Genomic DNA, 18,004 nt, shown 5'->3' with positions numbered 1-18,004 from the left:
ATAGTTTATGCTCCCAAAAATCAGGACTTATTTATTTTTTTGACTCATCTATGGAATGCCCTCATTTTTAGAATTTCTTTTTCATCTCTCTCTTTTTCATTACATAACTTTTGTATTTTCTAAAACTGAATTTCTGTATTTGCAATAGTTCTTCATTGTTAGCGCGAGGACACCCACCAAGAGCTTGCAACTTCACCCCTTCCCTCTCGACGGAGGAGCTGACGCCAGACCTCACCTCTCTGGACTCGGTAGCAGACAGCGGCCGAGGCAGCTGGACTTCCTGCTCCTCCAACTCCCACGAGTCCTTCCAGAGCTACCCCACCTCCTCCTGTCGACCCTGGGACCACGGCATCTACGGCCACCCGCTCTCTCTGCCGCACACACACTTGGGCAGCTTCAAGCACCCGGCCAGGCCAGTGGCAGAGGCGGAGGCCGCCAGGCCTGCGTGGGCCGGCGAGGACCCTAGGCAGCCCTCCAGAGACTCCGGCTCAGATCGCTCGGCTCCGCAGAGCTGGGCGTCTAGCAGCTCCATATCAGACAACTATGAGGGGAATTATGGGACAGTAAAGAGGCGAATCCCGGAGCACCCCTCCTCACCTGCCAACGAGGAAGGAGCGCAAAGCACAGACTCCGCCTACAAAACGGTGACATCAAGCACAGAAAAAGGCCTGATAGGTGAGGGGAAAGGCGACAAGCTTTAAAAAACAAAGTAACAGCTATTAAGGCTACATTTGATGTAAATAAAAAAAAACATTTAGATAAAAAGTTAATTTGTTTGTTTACTTCTCCAGAATTTGCCTAATCTAAAAACCCAAATGAAAATTAGTCCATTTAGGAGGAATTATTGCAACTTTGGCCTTTTGTTTGAGAGATAAATTCTCTGGTTTCTATTCAACAAGAGTTCTAGAGTATGACAATAATGCTCATCGTTCTAAAACACTTGTGTTTTAGGATTAGTGGCCACATGAAATCTTTGTTTCTTTAGGTAGCTGCTGTTTCTATAGAAAAGGTGCTCATCCTCCACCAAAACAGTCATATTTTGGTCAAACTCCAGCCTTTTAGGTCACAATTTCACAGCTTGCCTCACTTTGCTTGTTAGGTTTTCTTTTCATTTTTTTTTTTTTTTTTACACAAGTCGATGTTTTTAAGTTTGTGGCTGTTGATCAGACCGATGAAACCATCTGATAAGGTAAACAGGGTTGTACGTCTGCTCAGCAGCCAGTCATCACATTATTTGTACACTTAATTTCACTTTTTCAACATTTTGGTGCATGTAAAACCACGTGTTGGATGTGAAACATCACATTTATTTGGATTTTTTTCTGTTTCTTTTTTTTCTTTTTTCTTCTCACTCCACTCCCCCTTCCCCACTCCTTCAATTCCTTTACTCCATCCTCGTTGGTGCCATCCATCCCTTCATTCAGTGTACTGTGTCACCTCCCCCACAAAGGATGAGCGTTACCGAGCTCCCCCTCCCACCCCTCCAGGCTACCAGGGTCTGGCTTTGGGGGATCTCGGCCTCAGCGAAGGAGTTGTGGGAGGGCCGGGAGGTCTGGTCCCCCGGCCTCCTCACCTCAAACCTCCAGACTACAGCGTGGCTGTGCAGAGGAGCAGACTCCTGCAGAGCCCCGGAGCGGCTGACGGTCTGGCGGAGGCACGAAGGGCTCAGCTCCAGCACCAAGACTCCCGGACCTCCATCTCCAAACAGCATCTCCACAGACCCCCCAGCGTCTGCTGCCCGTCTCAGGACCTGGCTGACAGTGAGGATGGTGAGATGCAGTCATGTCTTATCTTGTCATTTAGGAACTTCTACCTTCTTTAGACACATTTATTTCAAAAACTTCCAAAAAATTGTATTTAATGAATATATGTAGTCCTGAATAATGGCTCCTATACGTAGGTAGAGGTCTAATTTGACATAAAATATTTTTGCAGTCTGCATAACATTTGATTTTTTTCTGTAGTTGTCATTTCTGTTTTTATTTTTGTTTCAGTTTTATTAATAACTGTTTAATTGTATAGAATTGGTAAAGGGGGAAGTTAATTTATGCCTTTTGTCCGAAGTCAGAGCTCTGTCTCCCCTCTGGTCACCGTCAGGAACTCTCTCATCTGGCAGCAGCCTCACACACCTGACTCTCCTTTGCAATCACTCACAATATACTTAAGCACTGCACTGAGTCTCACTCAGTATTGTTTGTGCCACTCTGCCTTCATTATCGAGTGTTATGTCCAGACCTGATCTTCTGTTTCCTGACCTGGTTTCGTCTTTGACTCTGTTTGCCTGCTGCCTGCCCCGACTGTCGCCTGGATCCTGACTACTCCTGTTTCTCCTTTGACGCTCCTTATTGACTCCTGCCTGCCTGACCCGAATTTAGCTTTGTAGGCTTTTAGCTGAGCAATTGAAACCAGCCGTCTGGCTGTTTAGTGACATCTTTACTGTTTAGTGACATCTTTACTGTTTAGTGACATCTTTACTGTTTAGTGACATCTTAACTGTTACATAACTTGTTTTAGAAATGGGCATTGTTTAATAAGAAACCTGATGGTTTTTGAAAAACAAAATCTTAACCAAATTGTTCCTAATAGACAGACAAGGATTTCCAATATAGGTTTTAAAAGTTATTTTCTAATTACTTTTAATTTAATTAGTTTGACATAAGAATCAAACTTTAAAATGCTCAACTCAAAGGTTTAAAAAAACATAAAACAATTATTATTATTATATCCTAGAATTAGTTTTCTTTAAAAGAAATGTCTTATTTTTCTGTTAGTTTTTTTATTTGAATTCATAATTTCATTCATGAAAGTTTGATCTTAGAATAAATAAACATTTGTGTAAAGAAATTTTAGAAACAATCTTTGTTAAATGATAATTGATCAAACTGTGTGGAATTAGAAATCCAATCAAAATGTGTAGGAAAATTGCATCAATGAAGTATTTTGGCAGTGATTCCCAGCCCCATCAACCCCATTAAGACACACTTCATCCCAACTTTTATCAGAGTTTAATGAGCAGGAATGCCTGGGCCTAAATTTAGAAACCATTATCATTACGTCACTTTTAAAATGAATGATATCCTCCATAATGATCACTACAGCCAATAAGAAAGCACTGATTACAGACTGTAGTGCCCCCTCTGGCTCCCATCTGTATTGCAGACCTTCAAATGACTTAATGAAAATTAGATTGCACTGAACAAAGATTGGTATTTTAACTGTCACATTCCTCCACAAACCCTTTTGTTTCCTGTCTCTTCCAGATGAACAAGTTTCAGCAGTGTAAAAACGATGGTGACCCTCACACCTGGACCAAGTCACTCCCATCAGGACTGAACACGCAGCGCGTCACGGTCGCACTTCAGAGCACATTTTTCAAGCCCCGCCCACAGACCAGCGGACCTCTCTGCCTCCGTGGATCCTTTTTAGGCTCATTTTTCAATCCAAGAACAATTACGGAAACAAAACATTTATAAAAAAACAAGAAAATGAGATTTAATCTGCCAAAAGAAGAAAAAGAGGGATAATAATCAAGGCTGTGCCTCCACCTGTCTGAGAGGGTTTCATAGTCTTTTACAGTTTAGATAGAACTCAGTGAATTGTTGAAAAATCTTTTTTTTTCATCATTTCAAGTTTTTTTTTCTTATGTGGGACTAATAAGAAACAGCAGAGAAGCTGCTTTTAAAGTTTAAGCTTTTTTTTAGCATAAAATAAGACGAATGTAAGCGACTGAGATACAAATGGGGAGGAAATGCCTCAGCTGTAGGTTGCAAAAACTTCCCAACTCGCAGGAAAATGCATAAATACAAAGTGGATATGAGCCCACAAAGCCCTATGGAGTCACAAAAAGTCCTTTCCCAGGTTTTTAATCCCTTATGTAGTGAAAAGTAAGAAATGGAAGGCCCGCCTCCACCTTTTTAGCACTTACGTTGCTTAGCTTGACAGAAAAACGACAAACGGGCTGTTTCAGCCTGTCGTATGAGCTTGTTTGGCGCGCTGCCTCCTGGATGTTCTATAAAATCTGTATAATAACTTGTTTTTAATGAGCAGAAGAACAAATGCCTCACTGCTGAGTCAAACGCCTGTTATTTCATTGCAGCATCTGTAAGAAACAATAAATTAGCACTGTGTGGTGGCGCCACGTGCATGCACATACACCAAAACGTTAGCCGGTGTGCAAGAAGTCAAAGAACAGTGTTTACGCAAATGCTTACATATTTTGTTTACAGTGTTTATTAGACTACCGTGGTAGTTTGTAGAATGACAAGCCTGCAAGTGTCGTTGTAAATTTCTTTGTAGCACAGCAGGAACATGCAGATATGCAGATGCAGCAGTCACCTCTCACCCCCATTCGTGCTTCCTATTTAACAAACTCGTCCGCCCTGCATCTCCATTCCAATGTTTTGTTGAATATTTAAAAAAACTTTCTTGAAAAAATGGTAAAAAGGCAGCAAAGATTTTCTGCGTTTGTGTTTCCATTTGGGACAAACTGGAATCATGTGATCTTCCCTCCTGTTCTTCTTTTTTTTTTGTCACACACAGACTTGAAATGATTGATTGATATATATATATATATATATATATATATATATATATATATATATATATATATATATATATATATATATATATATATATATATATATATATATATACACACACACACACACCTGGCATGTAAATGAATTTATACATATATTTTTGCTGATTTCTGCCATAAATTAATGCTAAATGATTATCTGTAGATGAGAGAAGTTAGTCCTCTGTACAGGCTATTTTTTTGAATATTTTGTTACAAGCAAAAGAAATCTATATCTAAGGTGGTGATTGCCCTGTGGGGGGGGGGGGGGGGGGGCAGGAGTCTTTCCACACACTTTTATTAGTTTTTGTCATTTTTTTTATGACACGTCATCGCCTCTCACTCTCTATTGTTGCTATTATTTCTGCTGTTTGTGGTGTGATCTTGGTGAAGTTACTTTTTTGAGATTTAGCATTTAAAAAGATCTTTAAATTCACTTTTTTTTCAGATTTCTGTTGGAGTTTTTACAGCATTTATTTGCAGATTTCCTCTTTCGTCAGCAGAAAGAAACAGGATGACTTGAAGGAGTTTTTAAGGACATCCTGCCTGCTTTGGTTTTCTTTTTATTTTCTTCTTTGTCAACTCAGCTTACATTAGAACTGTTTTTTTTTTTATATTTTTGTCAAATCATCAGCTTCTACTTTGACTTTTACCTCATCTTTTTCTTCTTGCCAGTGAAATCCTAAAAACTGACTCAGACGGTGACAAGAAACTGATTTTGCACAACTCTTTTCTTAATTCTGTCAGTGATAAATCAGTATTAAAACATTTTGTTATTTTCTTCTTCAATATGTTGTAAGGTAGATGAGACCTGCATGAAATGTGGAATTTACAGCATTTTTTTCTTCTTTTTTGAGATTAAAACTCCAAAGTCCCTACAGAGAATTAAAAAAGACACTTATTTGACTTTTTTTTATCCTCCTTCAAAGCATTTTTGGGTTTCTTCTCTTTTGTTTTTTACTGAACACACCCAAGAACAACGTGTTTCCAGAAACAACCTCCCTCATCCAAAAATGCGTGGACCCTTTGAGTCTGGTTGTTTCTGGGCCCCCCCTCCCCTCCCCTCCTGACAGGTTTCCTGGAATGCAATAAGAGAGATATGAATGTGTTTTTGTGTAGAGATTTCTTTTGGCATTACAGCAGAAATGCACAACAATAAGCTTAAATGTGGTGAGTGAGCTGCACAATCTGTACAAAGAGGTATTAACTCAGTCTGTGGCTTCAAGTTTGCTTTGGTCTCACACATGTAGCTGTTGTAACTTATGTCTTTTAGAAAGACAACATGATTTTGCCCGAATGCTTTTTATGTATTTTTTACAAGTGATTGTAAATAGTTGTTATATTTTTGTTTAAGAGAATGTTTAAAAAAAAGAAAAAGGAATGAATACCTTTTATTTCTCTGAGTCTACTGATATGAGTTTAGACGATGAATAAAAACATCAAACTGTAATCCGGTGTGTATTTGTTGAAGTTGGGGTGTTTTATTGGTTTACGAATCTGTAAATGAAAAACAATTGGCCTGAGCTCCTCTGCAGCTTCTTCACCAATCCTCCGCCTTCTGCTGCTGTCAGCACTTTATCGAATCTGATCAGAGCTGCAAGGTTTCACGCTGCGTCCAAGGTCGGCCTCCTTTTCCAACCCATGCAAGGTTTACTGTCCCACCCAGAGGAGGGGAATGAGCGGACTCGCCCTGGTTGTGTGGATGTGGACTTCTGCATCAGAGGCGCATCAGCAACCTCAATACTGAGTAGAAATGTCCCATCACTAAACCCTTTTTTGAGGAGGCTTGTTTATTTTCACACACTGCGCTTCGCTTGAGTTTGCACACATATTTGTAAGATGACGGACTTATAACTCCTGGGAAGTTAGAGATTAGATTTTGCCTCTCGTTTAGCTGAGTTTCTGAAGAAACTGTCTCAAAAAATAAACTTGTCAAACATCCTGAATCTTGAACAAAAACAAAATCCTGATAAATGACAAGCAGAGTGTGTACCTTTGTGCAGCCTTTCACAATAAGAGCGGTCAATCAAAACTGAGCTTCTGGAGGTAACAATCGAAACATGGGACCTTCTGGTGCTCTTTTACTGCTAAACTACTCAAGAAATGCGTACAACTTAGACTTAAATATATATTTCAATCATGTCTTTGCATTTGTCTGTCTTTACACCTAAAAGTTTATTTTTATTTTTATCTACAGCTGCTTTACTGAACTTCAAACAAAATCAGGTCGTACTTTGTACCAAAAATGTTTCCAAAAATTGTGCAGAAGATCCCAATATTACTGACACTGCAAGGATTCATGGGTAATGTGTGATCCAGGTACAATCTCTCGCAATCCCTTTGAGCTAATTTTAATGGTTATTCCTTGTTTTGAAAGTTAAAAGTCTAAAATGTTTAAAAAGCTGAGCCATAAGAGAGATAAGTACCGACTTACTAAAAAAGTGAAGCTAGTAGTAATGACTTTTTGTGAATATCTGTGTATCCCAAATTTTCCACAAATGGTTTTCTGTCCAAAAGTAAGATTTTCAGGGTGACTTTTCTGCTTTAATATTTATTTGTCATCAACTTGGAAAGAAGTTTGACTGGGTCAGGGCAAATAAATTCATCCTGACCTGCCACTTCAAGGAGCTGTTCTCCGTACTTCAGAGAATTTCTCCCAAACGACAAGGAAGTGAAGGTTCAGCTCCAAGTGGGATTTGTCCGGAGGCCAGTTGCTAAATTATACACAGCTTCAAATAAACATCTCAAAATGTGAAAGAGCCCCACTGGATGGCAGGAAATGGAAAGTAGAAAAAAAAGTAATATATTTGACCTGCATGCACATGTCTGCGCATACGCAGGTGTGTGTGTGTGTGTGTGTCACGCCTTGCCACTGTTTTGACTTTGAAGTTTTGACTTTGTCCCAAGCTGAGAGCGGAAGGTGGGAAAACAGAAACGGTGCCACCTGAGGGTTGTAGGCACATGTCATGTGTGTGTGTGTGGGGGGGGGGGTCGTTCACCATATTCCTGTCTAAATGAAAATTTGTAAAGCAAAACCGTGATGTCACCTGTACAGTCTTAGCAGCTCTGCCCTTGAGCGTCCGTGTGTGTCTGTGCATTCGCTCTTGCATACATGAGTCCAAATGTTTTCTCAAAGCTGGAATCCGACGACCCCGCAAAAGGACATTTTAGTCAAGAACAAATTCTGTGGGGAACGTTGTTTTTGTCAGCTGCCTTATTACCATTTGTCTTGTTTCTGTCCTTTGTGGCGAGTTATATCAGACTTTCCTTTTGACTTGGATTATTTCACCTGTTTTATGGAATATAAAGATTTTAATCAGCCAGATTGACACCATGTCAATAGTTTTGATTCACTTTATTATTTTATTTCGTGCTATACAGTTTAAATGATTATAAATGTCACATTTTGATTCATTACATATTGGTTATTTTTTCGTGCAACCATTGACTGTATATGAGAACTGGACTGAGTGACTCCTCCCCCTTTGTGTTCCAAATAGGGAGTACATGCTGGAACCAAGAAGCCAAAATCCCATAGAGTTGTATTGAGAAATACACAGCTGTTACACAGTCATTCTATTTGTCTGAATAACCGTTTTTGCTCTGAAACATTGTTTTTAACATCCTGCTAATCCAAATTTTTTTCTTTCATGAATTTTTTTTCTTTATTGCAAGTTATTCAAGTTATAAACTGGCCAATCACATGCCTCAATAAAACCATGTGGTCTCACTTCAAATGTTCATAACATTTGATTGACAGATTCTCTTGATTGACGCCGACCGACTCAAACCAATCGCAGCTTACTGACATAGCCTGGCTCCAACATGGCGACGTGTGTATGTATGTATTTGTATATATATGTATATATATATATATATATATATATATATATACCACCCCTCTCCCCCCCTCCGCGGGTGGTTTCTCCTCCAAGCTTGGGTCCTCTACCAGAGGCCTGGGAGCTTGAGGGTCCTGCAGTATCTTAACTGTTCCTAGCACTGCGCTTAGATATAAATATATATATATATATATATATATATAAATATATATATATATATATATATATATATATATATATATATATATATATATATATATATATATATATATATATATATATATATATTTTATATATTTATATCTATTTATACATTGACTCCCTGATCCACACCACCAGGATCTACAGTACTGACAGGATGTCATTCGGGCTCGAGAAATGCAGCCGGATGGTGACAAAGAGGGGCAAGGTAGTCCACACAGGAGGGGTCTCACTCCCAGAAGGAAAAATAGTAGACATTGAGGACAGTTACAAGTACCTTGGAATTACGCAGGCAAATGGCAACCTGGAGCAGGCAACAAGGAAAGCTGCAACAGCTAAATACCTCCAACGAGTAAGGCAAGTCCTGAGAAGCCAGCTCAATGGCAAAAATAAGACCCGGGCAATAAACAGCTACGCACTGCCAGTTACCAGATACCCTGCAGGAATAATAAGATGGCCAAAGGAAAAGATACAGACCACGGATGTTAAAACACGAAAGCTCCTCACCATGCATGGAGGGTTCCATCCCAAATCCAGCACCCTGAGACTGTGTGCTAACTGCAAGTAAGGAGGCCGAGGACTAGTGAGCGTAGAAGCCACTATCCAGGATGAAACATCCAAAATGCATGAATACATCAAGCTCAAGGCCCCAACTGACAGTGTGCTCAGTGAATGTCTCAGGCAATGGAGAGCAGAGGATACAGTGCTGGAGGACAGATCCTCATGGGAGGACAAACCCCTGCATGGGATGTACCACCGGACCATAACTGAAGAGGATGATATCAAGAAGTCCTACCAATGGCTAGAAAGGGCTGGCCTACAGGACAGCACCGAAGCGCTCATCCTGGCAGCTCAGGAACAAGCCCTGAGCACCAGAGCAATAGAGGCTCAGATCTACCACATCAGACAAGACTCAAGGTGTAGATCTACCACACCAGACAAGACCCAAGGTGTAGGCTGTGCAAAGAGGCACCTGAAACAATCCAGCACATAACTGCAGGGTGTAAGATGCTGGCAGGGAAAGCATACATGGAGCGCCACAATCAAGTGGCTGGAATAATATACAGGAACATGTGTGCAGAATATGAACTGGAAACGCCAAGGTCAAAATGGGAAACACCTCTGAAGGTGGTAGAGAATGAGAGGGCAAAGATCCTGTGGGACTTCCAGATCCAGACTGATAGGATGGTAATGGCGAACCAACCAGACATTGTAGTGGTGGATAAAGAACAGAGGAAAGCCGTTGTGGTGGATGTGGCAGTGCCAAGTGATGGGGACATCAGGAAGAAGGAAGACGAGAAACTGGAGAAATACCAGGGACTCAGAGAAGAACTGGAGAAAGCCTGGAAAGTGAAGGTGACAGTGGTGCCTGTGGTAATTGGAGCACTCGGCAGTAACCCCCAAGCTGGAGGAGTGGCTACAACAGATACCTGGAAAGACCTCAGACCTCTCAGTCCAGAAAAGCTCAGTGCTAGGAACAGCTAAGATACTGCAGGACCCTCAAGCTCCCAGGCCTCTGGTAGAGGACCCAAGCTTGGAGGAGAAAGCACCCGCGGAGGGTGAGAGGGGCGTTTATATATATATATATATATATATATATATATATATATATATATATATATATATATATATATATATATATATATATATATATATATATATATACACACACACACCAACCTGTGCACAGCCTGGATTGATTACAAAAAAGTCACACACGTGGATCAAATGCTTGGGGCTGTACAAAATCAACAGGACTCTAAGAGGCTTCATAGGAACAAAAATTATCACTATTTTTATTCTTGAAAAATGAGGGCGAGCAACAAAATTTTCCTCTTGATGCATGTGAAATGTAGAAGTTCTCAGCATGTAGAATGGAGAGAATCTAGCTTCTGAATCCAAGAGGAGGCAAAATCTGCTGTTTTGCACAGAGAACATGACACAAAAGCTTTGGTTCCTCTGCAGAGGCCTGCCTCCGTGGACCGTTAGAGTGGTTGTCATGTGTTCATGTGTTCAGGTGGAACTCCCCATGGCTGTTCCAGACATTTGTCAGCAAGCCCCCAGGTTTTCAGCAGCCACTGCTTTCAAAAAGAAAGCCGTGTTGCAGTTACATGACATGAAAGGCTCACAAAATGTGACATGTAGTGGGGGGAAAAACAAAATGAAAACAAGAATTCCCTCCAACTTTTTTGCCAAAAAAAATCTTTCTTTTTTTGTTGAAGCTTTAAAAACAGATTTTTTCCATTCCAGAAACAGCAGAGGTGATAAAGTACATAAAATGTATTCATATATTTCAGCTAAATGCTAAACTGTAAAGATTTCTGCTGCTTTATGTGTCCCCTGCTGCTGTTCCGCTGTCAGTCAAAGGGGGGCAGTGCTGCATTGTGTGGCACTATCTGTGGACCAGCACAACCTTTCCAATGTCCTCAGGCAGGATTTAAGAAAGAAGAATGTTTGTGGAGAAAGTTTGCCCCCAGAGGATGCTCATTGTTTTATGGCTCAAATTAGCAAACCCAGCTTTATGTAGGTGATGAACACTTTCCTAATTCTGCTCTCTCCTTGCTCTGTTTCTTCTGTTAAAAATGGAATGCATATAGTTCATAGGTTTGTCTTCATGAGCTTGCATGATGCTACATGAGTCATTGTCTGCAGTTTGATGTGAGAAATCAGGAAATGTAACCTTTCTATCTGGACAAAGGAGAGCGCCACACTGCCACCTCATCATCATGATCATTTCCTCATCATTAACCTTGACCATCAGAGTGAGATGCATTTTGAGGAAAAAAAGTCTACTTTTTTGAGTTAACAGAAGTAATAAGTTAATTTTTTTTGGTTGTATAAAATTGTGGGTGGCCGTGGACCAGAGGAAGAGCGGTCGACCTGAAATCAGAATGTCGTAGGCTTGGTTCCCGCCTTGCCCGCCCAAGTGTGGTTGTATTGGCACCAGTGTAAGGCAGTGGAGCCGCCATCACTGTGCGAATGTGTGTGGACACCAGTGCTTTGGACCTTCAGGGAAAGAAGCTCTGCCATTTTATAAAAATCCAACTTTTGCCACAATCCCCTCAAAGATCTGCACACCAAATGTTAGTGTGGACTCTGTTAAACCATGTCTGTATTTAACAAGCCTGTGACAGGGTGCATACAAGAAAGTAACAACATATTTCAATTTGAAGAAAGTTTCTAAAGAAAAAAAAGAGTATATCTAAAGGATGTGCTAGGGTTTACCCTCTTTCCTAACTTATGTTTAGTTTACACATTTTCCAGCAGGTTCTGGTGAGACAAGAGTGTGAGCTAAATTACTTTAAAATCTGAATTACAGCAGGCTAGGTTGGCTATTAGAAAATCATGATTTAGGTTGTTCCCTCTTTGCCTCCTTTACTTTTGTGTGGCATGTTTAAAATACGTCTGTGTACTTTGAACCTGTTCTTTGCAGCAGATGGCTTTGTCACTTTTGAGAATCGGTTCTCAAAGGCATCATGGCGACCACAAATCCTCAAAAGAACCACAACCCTGTAGCTACGTTCACAGCGCTCACGGCAGCACGCTTTCACTGAGTGTATGTAAATGCCTGCAAATGCACATTTCAGGTCTCCGCGTTGAAAACCTGCATTCACACGTACTGCACATGTTTTTATGACCATTGTTGGGCTCTACATGTAAAACGCACAGCCATTGACGTGTGTTGACCAATCAGGAACTCAGATTTAGTAGTCATACATGGATGGCAACCTTTTTAATTCATGGAAGTGCCAACTGTTTAACATTGATCATGGAGGAGAAATTAATAATTGGGGTTTGTGCTCAGCAGGAATTTATGACACTAAAGCTACGTTTCCACCAAGTGGTACAGAACAATCAGGTCTGGTGTTTTAAGTGTTTCCATTATAAAATGGACCCATTAACCCGTACCAAACGGTCACCTTTCTGGGCCCCCATTGGTTGTATGTATATAGAGAAACGGAGCAGAACAGTTAGGGAGAAGCTACTGTCATCATAAAATAAAAAAAAACATTGATTGGCGGACGGACATTATGACAAAAGAAAGCCCCAACATTCTAGCTGTATTCCTTTTCCCTGCCCACATTCTTCTCTCAAACATTAAGTCACTTGTCTATACGAACTACCAAAAGCCAAGCGAAAAAGAAAAAAAAAGAGCAGCTGGAGGACCTCTGTAGTTGTTGTTGATAGCTTCGCTTATGATGTAGTCAGAAAACCTGGATGCAAAGCTACACAATCGGTCTGCACTCCACATGAACTGTGACGGTGGAGGCACCACAATCATTCAGCCTACAACAACCGTTCGGGGTCCTTCCACTAATGCTGACGTCACATTATGTGATTGGCTGTCCGCTGGTCCGATGACGTGCCAGATAGTGATTGGTCTGGACAAATTACGATACTACCATAGAAGAAGATATTCTCCGGTCTATTGTAAACAAACAAAGCTCCGACATGGAGCGAGATTATCTTCTTAACGTGCTTTTATTATTGTTATTATGACTATTATTAAGTGCATTTGCAGCCAAATGGACTGCGTTCCGAACCCTTCTCCAGACCGCAAACCATAACAAAGCACCTTCCCTGCCTGCAAACACGAAGCTACGAGCCTCCAGCTCCTCTGCTCAGAGACACGGTTCACTCGTGTGGAGCATCCGGTTCATTCTAACAGCCACAGATCTTTTTACAAAGTGGGTTGTGGCAAAATCTCTCCTTAAACATTACAAAGAATAATGTCAGACACAATTTATGAAGGAAAAGAACTTTAGGCCACAAAAGGAAACGTGAAATGAAACTTTTTCCAAGCAGGGTTACCGTAGTTTGACGCTATCCTCAGTCGAAAAGATCCTGAACGGTTATTGCAGGCCGAATGGTTATGGTACCTACAACGGTCCAACTTTGAGTGGAAACGCCTATCTGAATTGCCTAGATCAGTGTTTTTCAACCTTTTTTGAGCCACGGCACACTTTAACCTTAAAAAAAATCCCGCGGCACACCAGCATCCAAAAAAAATAAAGGAGAAACTCATAGTCTGTATTGATCTACAGCCCCTCCACAATCTCACATGCATTTTTTAGATAATTGTTGCAGAAAAAGCTGGAAACTGCAGCTGTTTTTTTCTAAAAAATGCAATAAAAGTTAAGTTAGATGATTTAAAAACAGTTTGATGTGTGTTCGTTGGTTTCAAGATGTTTAACAACAGATCTCCTTGTGCGCTGTCACTCTCACAACCCAATGCATCATGGGAGATGTAGTGCATAAAACGGCCGGAGATCGCTTTTCGGAGCTTCATTGTTTTGTTCACTTGTTCCACGGTCTGATACCGGATTCTGTGGAAGGCTACACCGCTAAAGACGAGCTTTAGCTGGTATTTTTGTTAGAACTGAGCGACTTTATGAGCTACATCGCGACAAGGAAGTGAAGACTTTAACCACTTCTGATTGGTCAGACTGATGACATGTGATTAAGCCTCCAAGAATGATTGGTGGAGACAGTTAAAGGGGCGGGACTTTTCCAAAATACAGCTGAAGCTGCAGCTGAATCGTGGTACCGTCATTCTTATCAAAATGTCTTTAATAAAATAAAATAAGCGCAAAGAAAAAGTATTTTACGATCTTTTATATTCCTAACTCCTCGGTTTTTTATCAGGGCCTGTTTGGATGAACACAGAGCTGAAATCCTGGAGATGGAAAATGTTTTTAGAACAGTGAATGAGGGCAATTTCCCACGGCACACTTGACCATCTCCCACGGCACACTAGTGTGCCGCGGTACACTGGTTGAAAAACACTGGCCTAGACCATTGTAAACCGGACTGTACCGTAACGCTCCGTGGAAACAACGTTCAAGTCTTTCATATATCAGAATATGGCTATAAAAGAAAAAGCCTGGAGCAAGATTTAGGAGATTTCTACCACTTCGATATTTCTCACCAAGCCTCTTCCAACTGTAGGTGGCGGACCTGCGCTAGTTAACACTAGAAAAAGAAAAAGAAAGCTCTCCCTGGTTGACCAGTGTGAACACTACGGGCTAAGTACACATTCAAAAACCTGAATTTAAAAAGCTCTTAAGAATGTGTGGAACTTAAGTGGTTTCACTGGTTTAAACAAATGCAACATTTCTTTTATTTTTAATTGTCAAATTAACCTTTCTTTTTTTTTTTAATCTCGTTACAATTTGGTTTCAAAGATGAATATTACTCCGACAGCCTGCTGACTGCTGGAGTGAACCTAAAGCTTTTTTTCTTCTTCTAGTTGTAGTCAAGCAAGTGCTTCATTAAATCCAGTTGCAGTTTGGTCCCACTCTCCACCCTGCTGACATGATTGCCACCATATTTATCAAAACTCCCCTGCCAGTTGTTTCTCTGCTGCCTTTCTCCCTATCGTTTATCAGTTTCTCTCCTCTGGCTGTGTGCTGCACCGTTTAAAACGGTAAGTGTCTCCTCTCAAACATGCCTAAAAAATGACACAAATGTAACTGATTGCAGGCCTCATTTCTAAACTCTTCTAGGATTATTTTAAAAACTCTCATAACAGCTCCTCCAATCTAAAAACCACAAGCTATGCTAGTTCTCGTTTGTTTTTCTAACAGCTATTGGACTGAAGTGGCTTTGCTGACGGCGACTAACGACATCAAACTGCTTGTAGAAAAGACAGAATTGCCTGTAGTGGTTATGCTTTGACAGTTGACAGACCTGATCTTTTTTTTCTGTGACAGACTGCTGATGTAATATTTTTACTGTACGTTTTGTGTTGCTTAGCTGGCAGACAGATGAATGCCAATTGTCTTTTGGTGGAGTACCTCAAGGATCGTGTCTGGGTCCACTCCCTCTATGTGGTTTAACTTTTTTTTCTTCCAATTTTTTTTTGTGAGATCTTTTAAAATTGTAATTTATAGGTTAGCCTTTCCATCAGTATTTTTTTTTGCTTTATGCCTTAAGTCTGTTGCTTTTATCTTTTCTTCTCATACTTTGGTTTTTATATACTTTTTTTTGTATATTTAGACTTTTTTGCCGCAGTTTTGTTCACAAAATAAACAGAAATTCTACATAAATCACTAAAGACTTTGCTGGAACTTTCCAGCAGCACAGATCCAAGTTTAAGACAGAAGGGAGACAGTTAGAGGGAGCAGCTTTTAGAGGGAACATGAGAATTGAGTGAATGAACAGAATGAAGGATGAAGAGAGGAAAAGAGACAGAAAAGGTGTCAAAAGATCTATGAAAGCTTCCTACTGAGGAAACTGGAGAGAAGCAGCAGAGAACAGGATGAGAGAAGTGGTGGGAGGTACTTGGTGGGAGGCCCCTCTTTTGAACTAAACTTCAGCTGAAAGTGAAAAGAGAAATGGTGGCATCTCAGATTTTAGCAGACAGATTAAAGTCAGAGATTGCAGCAGAGAAACAAATGAAAAATATAAAAGGAAAGCCTAGATCTTCTGCAGCTCTTCAGAAATGGGACAGAGGAGCTAGAAGGGAAGATGAGTGGGAAGTGGATAAGGGGGCTGAAGGTCTGTTGCAGTGTTGCAGCCAGGGCTTTGATCATGCATTTCATTTAAGCCCCCTGTAGGAAACTTTCTATGATGCAAAAGGATTAAAGGCTCTTTTCTGACTTTATTTTTTCATAATAAATATTCAGTTTAAATTAAAAATGACTTGCAAATGAGCACGTCTTGTGGCATTCTTAATGACTGCAGGTCAGATCTGTCACTTTGCTTTGGTCTCGAGAGGAGTTGAAGGTAAATTGGGAGTTTTGGGTAAAAAAAAAGTCTAAATTTGCCAGCATTTGTGGTTTACTTGGGTATGGGGGACAGTCTGAGGGTTTTTGAGATATTTGGGAAGATGTAAAAGGGGAAAAGAATCTTAAAATCAAAATTCCACTTAAGATGACATTGTGTGGTTCTGATTTTGTTTATCGTTTCTCTCCCCGGTAGGAACTGGTTTCAGTTGTAAATCTGAGACCCCAAAGTTGGATTAAGTTTGCTAAATAGATTACACAGCTGTCATTCATTTAGTCAAATTCTAGCTCATCTCCTAGTTACACCCACTTAACCACACATTGAACAAAAATAAAGTACAGAATTAATTGCTATGATTTATACATTGATCTATTTTTGGAACCCACTTGTTCCTGGGGTCACAGGGTTGTTTCAGCAGCCTACTCAGCCACTGTTGGGCGAACGCTTTCATTCCATTGCAGAGTCTCACAGAGACAGACAGCCACTCAGTCACACCTCAGGGTCAACCTAGAACCACCAATTAGTGTATGCATTTGAGGAAACCCATGCATACATGAAGTGCACATGCAAATTCTACATAGTAAGGCCCAACCTGGATTCAAACAAAGACCTGCAAGAGTGAAGACTCTCAATGCAGCTCCTGTTGGGATTTATTGGCTGACAAAGGAATAAATTAAGTACATTTTAAGAGAAAAAAAAACTTTAAAACCAGATGTGTTCATGTACTCTCGATAACATGTCTTGTAACTTAGGCGTAAACCACTACAGTGTTCACTTTTTCCTTCTGAACCAGAAGTCAGATGATCCTTCACACCTTCCTAAACAAACCTGCCTTTAATGTGGACCAGAGTTCCTTTCCTTTGGTAATCAAAAGTGTAAAAATCCACACAAAATAAAGATATTTAAATGATGTGTCAAACTAAAACCTGTTTTGTCCATTTAAGCTGAGAACCAGTATTCATGTGGAGACCAGAGGTAAATGTGAAATTTAATCACAAATATAAAACAATGTGACTAAGATCTAAAGACTTTTCAGAACTTTTGACTGACTTATTTTATTGTTTTACCTTTTATAGATGTGTCATTAAAAAAAAAAAAGAAAGAAAGAAAAGATCATGGCTAAATTGTCTTGGAGAATGATGCCCAATCTATTATACAATTATAAAGGAGGAAAAAGCAGATGTTGCTGCAGTTTAGCATAAACTGTAGCCAACAAGATTTTGAAGCTTAAACCATCAAAATATCTAAAATATGAGCTGGTTTCTTTGGCAGCGTTTCATTTTTAAAGAAGAAAGACGAGGCTTAGTCTAAGGCTTAAAAGCGTGAAAAGTGACTCGTCTCTTTCTGTGACTGAGGTCAAAGTCATACTCTTCCTGCTGCTTTGAACTAGGATAAACTGGGTTGGCTTTGACTCATCTAAAGCCTTCCTGCCTTCTTTTTCTTGTGGTGTAACATTCTCACCTAGCCAGCGCCTCAAAATAATGCAATCACACGCTAACATGACCAAGAGCTTGTCTATGAGCAACAAGACTGTTACATCCCTCTACAGGGAGGAGGGAGAAAATGGGTAACATAAAGAAACAAATAATAACCGGGCGAGGTAAAAGTTGGCCACCCACCCAGTATTCGGGTGATACACTGAAAAACCAAGGAAACTAAC

At 40.3% G+C, this 18,004-nt stretch overlaps 1 protein-coding gene across 12 annotated transcripts in view; it reads left to right on the top strand.

Annotated features, from left to right (window-relative positions):
• rapgef6 (Rap guanine nucleotide exchange factor 6) overlaps positions 1–3,515 on the top strand; it is a 120,130-nt gene extending 116,615 nt beyond the window's left edge. For 11 of the 12 annotated variants that reach the window (XM_020708658.2, XM_011483175.3, XM_011483172.3 and 8 more), the window contains 3 exons: positions 149–675; positions 1,425–1,769; positions 3,261–3,515. In XM_020708658.2, the coding sequence (XP_020564317.1) occupies positions 149–675; positions 1,425–1,769; positions 3,261–3,283 (895 nt within the window). In that variant the 3' untranslated portion in view covers positions 3,284–3,515. The remainder of the gene's footprint in view (positions 1–148; positions 676–1,424; positions 1,770–3,260) is intronic. The other variant, XM_020708661.2, reaches the window with a different exon arrangement.
• Positions 3,516–18,004: the final 14,489 nt, after the last annotated feature.

This window comes from Oryzias latipes, chromosome 14, assembly GCF_002234675.1.
Source record: "Oryzias latipes chromosome 14, ASM223467v1".
NCBI lineage: Eukaryota > Metazoa > Chordata > Actinopteri > Beloniformes > Adrianichthyidae > Oryzias > Oryzias latipes.
Note: the sequence above shows the minus strand (reverse complement) of the source record. Positions and strands in the feature narration are given on the sequence as shown.